This window comes from Engystomops pustulosus, unplaced genomic scaffold, assembly GCF_040894005.1.
Source record: "Engystomops pustulosus unplaced genomic scaffold, aEngPut4.maternal MAT_SCAFFOLD_237, whole genome shotgun sequence".
In the NCBI taxonomy this organism is placed as follows: Eukaryota; Metazoa; Chordata; class Amphibia; order Anura; family Leptodactylidae; genus Engystomops; species Engystomops pustulosus.
The window spans coordinates 27,167-42,762 of record NW_027285116.1 but is presented as its reverse complement, the minus strand read 5'-3'; the positions used below and the strand labels follow the sequence as shown (position 1 = coordinate 42,762).

Sequence of the window (15,596 nt, the reverse complement as noted above, 5' to 3'; positions counted from 1 at the left end):
GCAGAGGAGGCAGAAGAGGGTCCGGTGCCCCTAGACAGCCTGTTGTGTGCAGAGGAGGCAGCGGAGGGTCCTGTGCCCCTAGACAGCCTGGTGTGTGCAGAGGAGGTAGCGGAGGGTCCTGTGCCCCCTAGACAGCCTGGTGGGCGCAGAGGAGGCAGTGGAGGGTCCTGTGCCCCTAGACAGCATGATGTGTGCAGAGGAGGAAGCGGAGGGTCCTGTGCCCCTAGACAGCCTGGTGTGTGCAGAGGAGGCAGCGGAGGGTCCTGTTCCCCTAGACAGCCTGGTGGGTGCAGAGGAGGCAGCGGAGGGTCCTGTGCCCCTAGACAGCCTGGTGGGTGCAGAGGAGGCAGCGGAGGGTCCTGTTCCCCTAGACAGCATGATGTGTGCAGAGGAGGCAGCGGAGGGTCCTGTGCCCCTAGACAGCCTGGTGTGTGCAGAGGCGGCAGCGGAGGGTCCTGTTCCCCTAGACAGCATGATGTTTACAGAGGAGGCAGCGGAGGGTCCTGTGCCCCTAGACAGCCTGGAGAGAGCAGAGGAGGCAGCGGAGGGTCCTGTTCCCCCAGACAGCCTGGTGTGTGCAGAGGAGGGAGCGGAGGGTCCTGTGCCCCTAGACAGCCTGGTGGGTGCAGAGGAGGGAGCGGAGGATCCTGTTCCCCTAGACAGCCTGTTGTGTGCAGAGGAGGCAGCGGAGGGTCCTGTGCCCCTAGACAGCCTGGTGTGTGCAGAGGAGGTAGCGGAGGGTCCTGTGCCCCTAGACAGCCTGGAGAGAGCAGAGGAGGCAGCGGAGGGTCCTGTTCCCCTAGACAGCCTGGTGTGTGCAGAGGAGGCAGCGGAGGGTCCTGTGGCCCTAGACAGCCTGTTGTGTGCAGAGGCGGCAGCGGAGGGTCCTGTTCCCCTAGACAGCATGATGTGTACAGAGGAGGCAGCGGAGGGTCCTGTGCCCCTAGACAGCCTGTTGTGTGCAGAGGAGGCAGCGGAGGGTCCTGTGGCCCTAGACAGCCTGTTGTGTGCAGAGGCGGCAGCGGAGGGTCCTGTTCCCCTAGACAGCATGATGTGTACAGAGGAGGCAGCGGAGGGTCCTGTGCCCCTAGACAGCCTGTTGTGTGCAGAGGAGGCAGCGGAGGGTCCTGTGCCCCTAGACAGCCTGGTGTGTGCAGAGGAGGCAGCGGAGGGTCCTGTGCCCCTAGACAGCCTGGTATGTGCAGAGGAGGCAGCGGAGGGTCCTGTGCCCCTAGACAGCCTGGTGTGTGCAGAGGAGGCAGCGGAGGGTCCTGTGCCCCTAGACAGCCTGGTGTGTGCAGAGGAGGCAGCGGAGGGTCCTGTGCCCCTAGACAGCCTGGTGTGTGCAGAGGAGGCAGCGGAGGGTCATGTTCCCCTAGACAGCATGATGTGTGCAGAGGAGGCAGCGGAGGGTCCTGTGCCCCTAGACAGCCTGGTGGGCGCAGAGGAGGCAGCGGAGGGTCCTGTGCCCCCTAGACAGCCTGGTGGGCGCAGAGGAGGCAGCGGAGGGTCCTGTGCCCCTAGACAGCCTGGTGTGGGCAGAGGAGGCAGCGGAGGGTCCTGTGCCCCTAGACAGCCTGGTGTGGGCAGAGGAGGCAGCGGAGGGTCCTGTGCCCCTAGACAGCCTGGTGTGGGCAGAGGAGGCAGCGGAGGGTCCTGTGCCCCTAGACAGCCTGGTGTGGGCAGAGGAGGCAGCGGAGGGTCCTGTGCCCCTAGACAGCCTGTTGTGTGCAGAGGAGGCAGAAGAGGGTCCGGTGCCCCTAGACAGCCTGTTGTGTGCAGAGGAGGCAGCGGAGGGTCCTGTGCCCCTAGACAGCCTGGTGTGTGCAGAGGAGGTAGCGGAGGGTCCTGTGCCCCCTAGACAGCCTGGTGGGCGCAGAGGAGGCAGTGGAGGGTCCTGTGCCCCTAGACAGCATGATGTGTGCAGAGGAGGAAGCGGAGGGTCCTGTGCCCCTAGACAGCCTGGTGTGTGCAGAGGAGGCAGCGGAGGGTCCTGTTCCCCTAGACAGCCTGGTGTGTGCAGAGGAGGCAGCGGAGGGTCCTGTGCCCCTAGACAGCCTGGTGGGTGCAGAGGCGGCAGCGGAGGGTCCTGTTCCCCTAGACAGCATGATGTGTACAGAGGAGGCAGCGGAGGGTCCTGTGCCCCTAGACAGCCTGGAGAGAGCAGAGGAGGCAGCGGAGGGTCCTGTTCCCCCAGACAGCCTGTTGTGTGCAGAGGCGGCAGCGGAGGGTCCTGTTCCCCTAGACAGCCTGGTGTGTGCAGAGGAGGGAGCGGAGGGTCCTGTGCCCCTAGACAGCCTGGTGGGTGCAGAGGAGGGAGCGGAGGTTCCTGTTCCCCTAGACAGCCTGTTGTGTGCAGAGGAGGCAGCGGAGGGTCCTGTGCCCCTAGACAGCCTGGTGTGTGCAGAGGAGGTAGCGGAGGGTCCTGTGCCCCTAGACAGCCTGGAGAGAGCAGAGGAGGCAGCGGAGGGTCCTGTTCCCCTAGACAGCCTGGTGTGTGCAGAGCAGGCAGCGGAGGGTCCTGTGCCCCTAGACAGCCTGGAGAGAGCAGAGGAGGCAGCGGAGGGTCCTGTTCCCCCAGACAGCCTGCTGTGTGCAGAGGAGGGAGCGGAGGGTCCTGTGCCCCTAGACAGCCTGGTGGGTGCAGAGGAGGTAGCGGAGGGTCCTGTTCCCCTAGACAGCCTGGAGAGAGCAGAGGAGGCAGCGGAGGGTCCTGTTCCCCTAGACAGCCTGGTGTGTGCAGAGCAGGCAGCGGAGGGTCCTGTGCCCCTAGACAGCCTGGTGTGTGCAGAGGCGGCAGCGGAGGGTCCTGTTCCCCTAGACAGCATGATGTGTACAGAGGAGGCAGCGGAGGGTCCTGTGCCCCTAGACAGCCTGGAGAGAGCAGAGGAGGCAGCGGAGGGTCCTGTTCCCCCAGACAGCCTGGTGTGTGCAGAGGAGGTAGCGGAGGGTCCTGTGCCCCTAGACAGCCTGGTGGGTGCAGAGGAGGGAGCGGAGGATCCTGTTCCCCTAGACAGCCTGTTGTGTGCAGAGGAGGCAGCGGAGGGTCCTGTGCCCCTAGACAGCCTGGTGTGTGCAGAGGAGGTAGCGGAGGGTCCTGTGCCCCTAGACAGCCTGGAGAGAGCAGAGGAGGCAGCGGAGGGTCCTGTTCCCCTAGACAGCCTGGTGTGTGCAGAGGAGGCAGCGGTGGGTCCTGTGCCCCTAGACAGCCTGGTGTGTGCAGAGGCGGCAGCGGAGGGTCCTGTTCCCCTAGACAGCATGATGTGTACAGAGGAGGCAGCGGAGGGTCCTGTGCCCCTAGACAGCCTGGAGAGAGCAGAGGAGGCAGCGGAGGGTCCTGTTCCCCCAGACAGCCTGTTGTGTGCAGAGGCGGCAGCGGAGGGTCCTGTTCCCCTAGACAGCCTGGTGTGTGCAGAGGAGGCAGCGGAGGGTCCTGTGCCCCTAGACAGCCTGGAGAGAGCAGAGGAGGCAGCGGAGGGTCCTGTTCCCCCAGACAGCCTGGTGTGTGCAGAGGAGGTAGCGGAGGGTCCTGTGCCCCTAGACAGCCTGGTGGGTGCAGAGGAGGGAGCGGAGGATCCTGTTCCCCTAGACAGCCTGTTGTGTGCAGAGGAGGCAGTGGAGGGTCCTGTGCCCCTAGACAGCCTGGTGGGTGCAGAGGAGGCAGCGGAGGGTCCTGTGCCCCTAGACAGCCTGGTGGGTGCAGAGGAGGCAGCGGAGGGTCCTGTTCCCCTAGACAGCATGATGTGTGAGGAGGAGGGAGCGGAGGGTCCTGTGCCCCTAGACAGCCTGGTGTGTGCAGAGGAGGCAGCGGAGGGTCCTGTGCCCCTAGACAGCCTGGTGTGTGCAGAGGCGGCAGCGGAGGGTCCTGTTCCCCTAGACAGCATGATGTGTACAGAGGAGGCAGCGGAGGGTCCTGTGCCCCTAGACAGCCTGGAGAGAGCAGAGGAGGCAGCGGAGGGTCCTGTTCCCCCAGACAGCCTGGTGTGTGCAGAGGAGGGAGCGGAGGGTCCTGTGCCCCTAGACAGCCTGGTGGGTGCAGAGGAGGTAGCGGAGGGTCCTGTGCCCCTAGACAGCCTGGAGAGAGCAGAGGAGGCAGCGGAGGGTCCTGTTCCCCTAGACAGCCTGGTGTGTGCAGAGCAGGCAGCGGAGGGTCCTGTGCCCCTAGACAGCCTGGTGTGTGCAGAGGCGGCAGCGGAGTGTCCTGTTCCCCTAGACAGCATGATGTGTACAGAGGAGGCAGCGGAGGGTCCTGTGCCCCTAGACAGCCTGGAGAGAGCAGAGGAGGCAGCGGAGGGTCCTGTTCCCCCAGACAGCCTGGTGTGTGCAGAGGAGGTAGCGGAGGGTCCTGTGCCCCTAGACAGCCTGGTGGGTGCAGAGGAGGGAGCGGAGGATCCTGTTCCCCTAGACAGCCTGTTGTGTGCAGAGGAGGCAGCGGAGGGTCCTGTGCCCCTAGACAGCCTGGTGTGTGCAGAGGAGGTAGCGGAGGGTCCTGTGCCCCTAGACAGCCTGGAGAGAGCAGAGGAGGCAGCGGAGGGTCCTGTTCCCCTAGACAGCCTGGTGTGTGCAGAGGAGGCAGCGGAGGGTCCTGTTCCCCTAGACAGCCTGGTGTGTGCAGAGGAGGTAGCGGAGGGTCCTGTGCCCCTAGACAGCCTGGAGAGAGCAGAGGAGGCAGCGGAGGGTCCTGTTCCCCCAGACAGCCTGGTGTGTGCAGAGGAGGGAGCTGAGGGTCCTGTTCCCCTAGACAGCCTGGTGTGTGCAGAGGAGGCAGCGGAGGGTCCTGTTCCCCTAGACAGCATGATGTGTACAGAGGAGGAAGCGGAGGGTCCTGTTCCCCTAGACAGCCTGGTGGGTGCAGAGGAGGGTCCTGTACCCCTAGACAGCCTGGTGTGTGCAGAGGAGGCAGCGGAGGGTCCTGTGCCATTAGACATCCTGGTGGGAGCAGAGGAGGTAGCGGAGGGTCCGGTGCCCCTAGACAGCCTGGTGTGTGCAGAGGAGGCAGCGGAGGGTCCTGTGCCCCTAGACAGCCTGGTGTGTGCAGAGGAGGCAGCGGAGGGTCCTGTGCCCCTAGACAGCCTGGTGTGTGCAGAGGAGGCAGCGGAGGGTCCTGTGCCCCTAGACAGCCTGGTGTGGGCAGAGGAGGCAGCGGAGGGTCCTGTGATGCTCTGGTGACATTCCATCAATATCTGCAGCAGATGTGGAGGACCTGTTTCCAGAGGTGATCACCGCTCGCAGGTATCAGCCGCTTAGTCGAAGCCTGGACATAGATGTTACTGGACGACCCCGGAGAGAGAAGGTGAAGCTGCCCTCATCCATCCTCAGCGGGAAGCCGGGATCGGTGCCCAATGCCAAGGTACCCAGCCGCCCCTGTGCCCTCACAGCTGTGCCCACCCCAGGTACTGACCCGGCTCTTATGCAGTTTGCTGCAGTGGAAGATCCGGTGCAGCGCAGGGTCAGAACAGCCTCCACCTCTGCACACGTCCCCCGCGGATTCCACCTCATCCCCTCCGTGTTGCAGTTTGGGGTCCTCAGAGAAGGCCACACCTACTCCACCAGCGTCACCATCAAGAACGTGGGGGTGGACCTCTGCAGGTAAACCAATCACTGTTATGGGCACACAGCATGTGACAACTGTTCTAAATGAAGCCCCCCCCCCCCCCCCTTACCGTCATGTGCACCTACTGCCCCCTACTTACCCCGGGCTGACCTTTCATAGTTCCCCCCTTGGGAAAGAATCGGCATTTCCTTGCAGGACTCTCCCACATTTCCCATGTGCTCCCTCTCTCCTTCTGGCAGGTTCAGGGTGAAGCAGCCGCCCCCCAGCACCGGTCTGCGGGTCACCTACACCCCGGGTCCGGTGAGTGCCCCCGATTATTATACCTGACTGGTGGAGTGTGATGTGGGGTCCCGAGTCACATCTTCCCTATATCTCCAGGTGGCAGCAGGGATGGAGAGACGACTTGGCGTGGAGATGTTTGCCATGGCCGTGGGAGTAGAGGGTCCGGAGGGGGCAGCCGAATACAACTACTGCATCGAGATCCAGAGCGAGGAGGAAACCCTGTACCTCCCCGTGACTGCAAATATCCTAAACCAGTAACTGCACCAGCAGCAGAATAGTGAGTGCAGCTCTGGAGTATAATACAGGATGTAACTCAGGATCAGTACAGGATAAGTAATGTCATGTATGTACACAGTGACTGCACCAGCAGCAGAATAGTGAGTGCAGCTCTGGGGTATAATACAGGATGTAACTCAGGATCAGTACAGGATAAGTAATGTCATGTATGTACACAGTGACTGCACCAGCAGCAGAATAGTGAGTGCATCTCTGGAGTATAATACAGGATGTAACTCCGGATCAGTACAGGATAAGTAATGTCATGTATGTACACAGTGACTGCACCACCAGCAGAATAGTGAGTGCAGCTCTGGGGTATAATACAGGATGTAACTCAGGATCAGTACAGGATAAGTAATGTCATGTATGTACACAGTGACTGCACCAGCAGCAGAATAGTGAGTGCAGCTCTGGGGTATAATACAGGATGTAACTCAGGATCAGTACAGGATAAGTAATGTCATGTATGTACACAGTGACTGCACCAGCAGCAGAATAGTGAGTGCAGCTCTGGAGTATAATACAGGATGTAACTCAGGATCAGTACAGGATAAGTAATGTCATGTATGTACACAGTGACTGCACCAGCAGCAGAATAGTGAGTGCAGCTCTGGAGTATAATACAGGATGCAACTCAGGATCAGTACAGGATAAGTAATGTCATGTATGTACACAGTGACTGCACCAGCAGCAGAATAGTGAGTGCAGCTCTGGTGTATAATACAGGATGTAACTCAGGATCAGTACAGGATAAGTAATGTCATGTATGTACACAGTGACTGCACCAGCAGCAGAATAGTTCGTGCTGGATCATTCTGCTGTGAACTGCTGTGGGTGTGGTTGTCTGTGACTGAGCTCCTGCACCACCTGGAGGAAGATCAATCCACCCAGGCCTGCTCTCTCCTCCCCAGGGAGGGAGTGGGATCTGTGGGATGAGTGAGCCAGGAAAATCCCAGGCTCCTGTCTCCCGGACCAGGCCGGCGGGGGGCAGGAGAATCCAGTTACCGGCCAAAGCGCAGGGGGTGAGAAGATCTGCCCGGAGCCAAGGACGCAGCGATGTGACCTCGGCTGCCACCCCCAAGACCCAGGGAAGCCGCAAGGTCTCCGGAACACAGAATATTAAGGCAAGTAACATCAGCCTGAGTGCTCCTCCTGGAAAGCTGAGTGACTGTGCGGGAAAGCTGGGTGGTTCAGCTGGAAAGCTGGGTGCTCACGGAGGTGTGCAAAAAGCATGGGGTGAACTTAAGGCCCGGGAGTCTGCTACCATCTATGGCTCCCGGATTGCTGAGCACCTCCGTGAGTACGAGGAAGCTGGAAAAGCGCTGAGGAGGCTCCAGGAGGAGATAAGGGAGACCTTGGCCCTAGCGGGGGTGGCCACTAAGAAGAAAAAGTCTGATCTTCTTAACACCATAGACAGACTAAAAGCCGAGGTCACCGCTCTGGAAGAAAAGCGACATCTAATCCGGGAGCACAGCGGTCCGTTTCGTGAGAAATTAGAAAACGACGCCCGGTTTGATGATATGCGCCAGGATAAGCTGAGAAAGCTGAAGGGGCTTGAGATCCAGGCGGATGATGGCGATGATGAGGAGGATGAGGAAGACCTGCCGTGTCCGTCTGGTGGCCTGCACCAACACCAGCAGGCCTCGCACGACAGGCTGCCTGCAGAGCAAGCGCCATTACCATCAGGCTGCGGCTCTGCCAACCTGGAGGAGGAAAGTGATGACAGCGGCCAGGGGGGGGCGCTAATGGCTCAGATCCGTCAGCTTGAGTCCCCAGTTCACCTCCAGAACTTCTCCTTCGGCGATGATATGCCAGATGACGAACTAAAGAGAAAGAAGAGAGCCAAGAAGACCAAGGCGTCTCAGGAGGTGAATCTGGTGTTTCGTCCCCTCCCTGTTTCCTCCGGGCAGGCAGCAGTGTCAGCCTGTCGTGTAGGCCCCGTTGCCCAGCCCAGCACGAATCCTGCAGTGGACTCGGTGCCAGGGTGCGGGGAGAGTGCAAAGCCACGTTCCATCATGGCGCAGAGCACCAGCCTTGTTTGTAGTAGCAAGGATGGTGCAGGGAAGGCATCGGCCGAAAGGCCGGACAGTGAGGGCGATCCAGCAGGTCCTGGTACTGTGCGCTGCCCCCTAGTGGGAGGGGGGGGTGGCCCGGTGCCAGGGGCAGTGGCGGTGGCTCCTGTGGCCCCTAGCGCTGTTGCTTGCTCCGGTGAGCAGCGGCAGCGTGATGGGGCTGCTGGGGCTTGTAGTGCGGCGCCTCCCAAACATCCCGTGCAGCCTGCAGAGAAAGTCGCAGGAAAAGTGTTATTCTGTATTGGTGCATCAAACTCTGAAGATATGAAAGGGGCAAAAAAACTGTCTGGAGTCTGTAAGGACAAGAGGCCTCTACCACCAATCGAGCAGCGATGCTCAAACATTATAAAAACTGCAGGACAACAAGGGGTTAATGCCAATGAGGCAGAGGGCACCTTTAAGATCGGGGTTGGAGCTGCCTCTTCTCAGGCTGTATCAGCTATGGAGGTGGCTCTACCCCCAGTGCCCAGTGACGCCGAGGCAACCCCAGGTCCTCCTGGCCCAGCTGGTGTGAGTGATGCAAGGAAGCGAGGCAGTATTGTACATAGTGTGGTGAATGTTGGGGTGGTGAATGGTGCTGAGGGGGATCCTGGTGTGAGTGCTGGACCATCTGCACCCCCAGTGGTGGCCGCTCCCATAAGGAGCTATGCGAGTGTCACCGCTGGGGCAAGTGGGGTTAACTCCTTGTCTCCTGGCTCTGGGAATAGCGTTTTGCAAAGGCGTCTTCTGGAGGCTCTCAGGAGAGGGGAAAAGTCAATCACTGTAGAGGGGAGAGAGGTTGATCTGTCCTTCTGGACAGACAGGCATGGCCTTGCAGCCTTCCAAGAGAAAAGGGGGGGAGAGACTGTATGGTCTTTACCCACAACCGGGCCCGGAGCTGCCCGTAGGAATGTGGTTCGTCTTCGCTGGAGGGGCAGTGACGCATGCCCACCCAGGTCAAGGGTGGTGGAGCTCCTCCTGAAGATGAACTTCAGGGCTAGTGACATCTTTGCCCTGATACATCCTTATGGTACTCCGGAGTTCGATGTCAGCTTTGTTCGGCCGGAGGGCTTAGAGCTCTTCTGGTCGAATTATGAGCTGGCAAGGAACGAGCCCGCATGGCGAGACTTTGCTGTGCAAGCAGTGTCTCGCCAAAACGCAGTCAAGAAGGTGACCGTTTTGACCCGTAATGAGTCACTTTCTTGCATGGACATCATGACTTGGCTCAGTCGTTATGGTGAGGTTATACAGGTACCGCAGAAAAACCGTGATGAATTTGGCATTTGGTCTGGGGCCTGGACCTTCATGATGAAGTTGAAGTGTTCAGGCGGCACAGTCGCCCACATTCCTTCTTCAGCCTTTCTTGGGCGAGACAGAATCCTGATTTTCTACCAGGGGCAGCCGAAGGTCTGTCACAGGTGCGGTGACCCCACCCACTTTAGCGCCAGCTGCCAAGTGCAGAAGTGCGCTTTGTGTGGTGGGCTAGGTCATCTCGCTGCATCCTGTAAGGACATTAGGTGTAACCTGTGTGGTGAGCTCGGTCACCCTTTCAGCCGTTGTCCTCGCTCCTTTGCCAATGCGGTTGTGACCCCAGTGGAGGAGAGCCATGAGGTTGCTTCTGCTGGGGAAGGTACCAGCAGAGGTGGAGGAGCTGAGGGGCCTGTGAAGAAAAGCAAGAATAAGTCGCCTTCTCAGTTGAGGCGGCTTGAAGCCAGACAAAAAGGGAGAGAACTGGGGAAGCCTCAGGTTGCTGGGGTGACCCTGGGTCCTTCCTCAGAGGCTGGTCTTGCTACTGAGGCCCTGAGGGATGATGAGTTGGATGAGGAGGTCAGGAGGATGGAGCGCGAGAAAGGTGCCATGTCCTCCACGTCCTCCCATTATGAGAGTATGGATGAGGATAACAGGATTTGGCTAGAAAATAAGCGCAAGCAGAAAAAGAAAAAACGCGGCGTATCTAAGGTACCTAAGGAAGGGAAAACTTCCTCCCCTCTGGTTGAGCTTTCCAACCGGTTCCTCACCCTCGATGAGATCGCCTCCTCGGAAGGAGAGGCTGAGGGTGGGGTTCTGGAGGTGGCGGCGGAGCAGCCTGCAGGGGGCGCCGAGTCTCTATCCTCTGGGGAAGCTGGGTCCTCAGAGTGGGAGACTGACTCAGAGTCAGGAGACAAGGACGAAGGAGAGGGTGGTCCGGGTGGGTCCTTGGGGGCCAGTAATAACATGGACACCTCAATTTCATTAAAGAGAAGTTGCCCCAATTCTGATGGTAAAAAAGAAAGGGGATCATCCTCAGAGGACAGTAGAGGGAAGGGAGGTAGTAAGAAAAAAGCCGTCTAACTCAATCACTCATGATGGCGGCACCCACTCCGTTGACGCTGGCGTCCATTAATGTCGCCAGCATTAAGTCTGATGCGGCTAGATTTGCGGCCTTTGATTTTCTCGGCCGCGTTGAAGCCGACATTTTATTTTTGCAGGAGACCAGGCTGCCAGATTTGGCGGCCGTGTTTAAAGCTAAGAGGGAATGGAGACACGGGCCTTCCTATTGGTCTCTTGCGGCCGAGCCGTATAGCGGAGTGGCGGTACTTTTTACCGCACCGGTAGAATGCCGACGAGTTATTGAGTTAGAAATGGGGAGGTGCCTGATCCTGGATGTCCTCATGAAGGGACAAGAACTTCGTCTTATTAACATCTATGGTCCCCAGTCCAAGTGGGACAGGAAGTGTCTCTTTATGAGGATCAAGCCCTACCTTTTTACAAGTCGGCAGGTGGTCTTTGGAGGGGACTTCAATGCTGTCACGAGGTCCCAGGATAGGGGAGGTTCCAGAGACAAGCTGACTTATGATAGCGTCGCTCTTAATAGCATAGCCAGTGAGGCTCGCCTGGTGGATGTCCACATCCGGCACACCCCAGGCCACGCTGGGTTCACCTATTATAGGGGTAGCTGCAGTTCTAGAATAGACAGGTTTTATTTAAAGGAGGAAGCCATCTCTTCAGCAGTGTCCGTTGTTGAGGTGGAGTTCTCCGACCACTGTCTAATTTTGTTTTCTCTGAATGTTACAGAGACCCCCCGGATGGGAAGAGGCTACTGGAAGCTCAATTCGTCTCTCCTGGAGGAAGCGGAGATAAGACAATCCTTTGAGGACTTTCTTCAGAGCCAGGTACCATTGCTGGGCCTTTGTAGCAGTAAGTCAGAGTGGTGGGAGATGCTCAAGAAAAGGGTGGCGAGATTCTTCCGCCAGCTCTCGAGCCTCAGGAGCCTGGACAGGTACCGCCTGTATCAGGGCCTGAGGAGGAAACTCGAGCATCTCGTCTCGACTGGAGGTAGTCGTGAGGACATCTCCAGAGTGAAATCCTTGCTGAAGAGGTGTCAGTACGATAGACACGCATCTTTGGTTTTTGAGAGGGATTACGGGAAATACCGCTCGCCCGACCCTTACAGAAACTGCAAGATGTCAGTAAATGGTAAAGTTGTCACAGGACTGGTTGACAGTACGGAATCCCTGAAAAGGTCCAGATCAGGGATTCTGGAGGTCGTCAGATCCTTCTACTCGCACCTCTTGGGCAGGAAGGATCTAGATCGGGATGTGATGTCGGCTTTCCTGGCTGAAACTGTCCCTGAGCCAGGAGTAGACCCCTCTCTTGATGTTTTGACAGAGATGATCAGGGAAGAGGAAGTCAGCCGGGCGATTGAAGGGCTCGCCCTCAAGAAATCGCCAGGTCCGGATGGCTTAACATCTGAGTTTTATAAGACCTTTAAGGACGCCTTGGTTCCCCTCTTGACTGAGGTATTCAATGAGTGTCTTTCCTCGGGCGCTCTGCCGAAGTCAATGAGGAGGTCTGCCCTGATCATTCTGTCAAAGGGTAAGGACCGATCTCGTATTGAGAACTGGCGTCCCATAGCGCTTCTCAATACGGACAGAAAGGTTTTGGCAAAGGTGCTGTTTAATCGGCTGGTGCAGTTTGCACCCCGGCTCCTTTCGGGGACCCAGCACTGCTCTGTTCCAGGCCGCAGTACATTTAGTGCTGTGCTTTGTGTCCGGGAGGCAGTGGAGCAGGGCAGAGCTGGTAACTGGAAGGGGTACTTGCTGTCCTTGGATCAGGCAAAAGCGTTTGATCGGGTTGACCACGAGTACCTCTGGTCTGTCCTTCTGAGGTATGGCCTGCCGGGGGAGTTTGTCAATTGGCTAAAGGTTTTGTACGCAGGGGCAGAGAGTTTCCCGCTTGTGAACGGTTGGATTGGCCGCTCTTTTGAGGTCGGGTCTGGTGTTCGCCAGGGTTGTCCTCTGAGCCCACTTTTATACGTGTTCGCGATTGACCCATTCCTTAGGAGGGTTGATCGTGGGCCGTTGGTGGGAGTCGGGATGGACCAGGCGGCACCGGAAGCCACTCTAAGGGTGGTAGCGTATGCCGATGATGTCACCGTTTTTGTGTCCTCGAGAGGGGAGGCGCAATGGGTGATGTCAGAGGTTGACCGCTACTCAGAGGCTTCTGGGTCCAAGATCAACCGGGATAAGTGTGAGAGTCTCTGGCTGGGAGAGGGAGGTCCAGGCTTTGATCTCCCGGACACTCTTCCAGGGCCCCAAGACTCTGCCAAAGTTCTCGGCATCGAATTTGGCCAGGGGGATTACCCCATGCAAAACTGGGATGGCAGGCTTAAGATCGCCGCTCAGAAGGTGGACCAGTGGAAGGGTTGGTCTTTGACCCTCAGGGAAAGGGTGAACTTGATTAAAACTTACCTGCTCCCATTGCTGATATATCTGGGCAGTGTGTGCATGTTGCCAGAACCCCTCTGGACTCGGGTCTACAGTCTGTTCTTCCAGCTGTTATGGGGGAATAGGCTGAACCTAATCAAGAGGGAGGTTACTTACCGCACGAGGAGACAAGGAGGGTTGTGTATGGTCAACCCTGTGGTGTTCCTAGTGAATACCTTTCTTAAGATCAATGTAGCAAACCTCTGGAAAGAGAGGGCTCCTCCGTGGGTATACTCCTGCAGGGGATGGTTTCGGCCTTTCTTCCAGGAATGGGAGACAGGAGGGCGAGTGAAGGATCTCCGTACACCACATGGGCATCTTCCGGCTTACGCTACCCCGGTTCTGAAGGTGATTCGCCGGTGGGGTCTGGGAATGTGGGAGATCAGGACCATGTCGAGGAAACTCCTTGACAAAAGGGTTCTGTTGACCCATTTCCAGAAGCCTCTGGCCCTCAGGGATTGCCCAAGTCGGGATCTGGGGGTGGGTTTAGGTCTTTTGAATTCCATCAGGATCCCCTTGAAGTTTTGGGACTTGACTTGGCGCTGCTTCCATGGAAAGCTGTGTGTGAGGGACAATCTGAAGTGTAGGAGCTCTGAGGAAAGGGGTTGTCCCCGGGAGGAGTGCGGTGGCCTGCTGGAGAGCATGGACCACTTCCTGCTTCAGTGCCCCTTTAACACAGAGGTGTACAACTGGGTGGGCGCTTCCCTCCATTGGCCCGGGTTGGCCGGTCTCTCCTATGCGGAGTGGGCCTATGGAGCATTCAGAGGCCTGGGTGGCCGGGACCGCTGCACGTTATTCCTAGTTAGTCTAGTGGTCAGGTACCACACGTGGAACGCACGGTGTTTAGTATCGACGCAGCGTAAAATCCTCCCGGTGGATGAGGTGGTTAGGAACATTCTGGGTGACCTGGTGAAGGTGCGCTCTCTGGAGTATGAGAGGCTGGGCACGGGGAGGGCCTCTCTCCTTTGGAGGGGGTTCTCCTTTAGTGTCCCTTAGTCTGTCATCTCCTCTCCTGGTGTTGGGCTGATGCTGCACTGTAGATTTTTGTTTTGTATCTGAGGTTATAGTGATGTAGCGGCTTGCAGGCGCCGAACCTGGGCTTTATGTGGTTGGTTTGTTATGTTGATATGTTTAATGTGTTTGTATTTTGTGTATTTATGTAGTTATAGTTAATGTGTATATAGCTTGGTTGGTTTTGGGGTGTTGGTGTTAGGGTGTTAGGTTGGGAGGGGGGTGGACGGGACTTGGACTGTACGATCCTGGGCACTGGTCTGGACTATATAGCGCGGACTTTGGACGTTAGACCAGTGTCTGGGTGGGGGGGTGATGGGCGTGGGATTTAGTTAGTTTATATTTAATGTTTTTATTTCCTGTTTGTCTTTTTTTTGCTGTGTATTCTTTAGTTATTTATGGAAAAAAAAAAAAAAAAATTATTATAAAAAATTATATAAAAAAAAAAAAAAAAATAGGTGGTGGGATTGGGTGAAGGTTTTGTTTTATAATGCTGATTGTGTGGTGTGTGTGTGGCTGGGCCAGGAGATTTTCGTAAGTCTCTTTTAGTTTGTATTATTGTTTTGTTTTGCCAGAAGTTATGGCTTTATTTATGTTTATTGTTGTTATGTTTTTCATTTTTATATATAAAATAAAAGATTTACAGGATGTAACTCAGGATCAGTACAGGATAAGTAATGTCATGTATGTACACAGTGACTGCCCCAGCAGCAGAATAGTGAGTGCAGCTCTGGAGTATAATACAGGATGTAACTCAGGATCAGTACAGGATAAGTAATGTCATGTATGTACACAGTGACTGCACCAGCAGCAGAATAGTGAGTGCAGCTCTGGGGTATAATACAGGATGTAACTCAGGATCAGTACAGGATAAGTAATGTCATGTATGTACACAGTGACTGCACCAGCAGCAGAATAGTGAGCGCAGCTCTGGGGGTATAATACAGGATGTAACTCAGGATCAGTACAGGATAAGTAATGTCATGTATGTACACAGTGACTGCACCAGCAGCAGAATAGTGAGTGTAGCTCTGGGGTATAATACAGGATGTAACTCAGGATCAGTACAGGATAAGTAATGTCATGTATGTACACAGTGACTGCACCAGCAGCAGAATAGTGAGTGCAGCTCTGGAGTATAATACAGGATGTAACTCAGGATCAGTACAGGATAAGTAATGTCATGTATGTACACAGTGACTGCACCGGCAGCAGAATAGTGAGTGCAGCTCTGGGGTATAATACAGGATGTAACTCCGGATCAGTACAGGATAAGTAATGTCATGTATGTACACAGTGACTGCACCAGCAGCAGAATAGTGAGTGCAGCTCTGGAGTATAATACAGGATGTAACTCAGGATCAGTACAGGATAAGTAATGTCATGTATGTACACAGTGACTGCACCAGCAGCAGAATAGTGAGTGCAGCTCTGGGGTAAAACTCATTATTCGCTTTGCTTGATCTTTTCTTAATTCCCCCCTCACCGGTCCTGACTGGGGGTGTGTACCAGGGCAGATGTGGGAGGAGCCTCTGCCTGTTGGGCCCCGGGGTCAGGCTCCTCAGTACATCCCCCGGGTCACGTCTGGAGCTCCTGAGACCTCGAGGGGCAGACACAGGTGAGGTGCATTTAAAGGGGGGGGGGGGCAGCCACCTACAGAATCTTTATATTAAC

At 56.7% G+C, this 15,596-nt stretch overlaps 1 protein-coding gene across 3 annotated transcripts in view; it reads left to right on the top strand.

The window, feature by feature from the left end:
• The window catches only part of LOC140110281 (sperm-associated antigen 17-like), a 129,322-nt gene that overhangs the window by 113,626 nt on the left and 100 nt on the right, over positions 1-15,596 (top strand). For 2 of the 3 annotated variants that reach the window (XM_072132127.1, XM_072132125.1), the window contains exons 40-44: positions 5,190-5,350; positions 5,417-5,589; positions 5,794-5,854; positions 5,933-6,077; positions 15,409-15,540. In XM_072132127.1, the coding sequence (XP_071988228.1) occupies positions 5,190-5,350; positions 5,417-5,589; positions 5,794-5,854; positions 5,933-6,077; positions 15,409-15,540 (672 nt within the window). The remainder of the gene's footprint in view (positions 1-5,189; positions 5,351-5,416; positions 5,590-5,793; positions 5,855-5,932; positions 6,078-15,408; positions 15,541-15,596) is intronic. The other variant, XM_072132126.1, reaches the window with a different exon arrangement.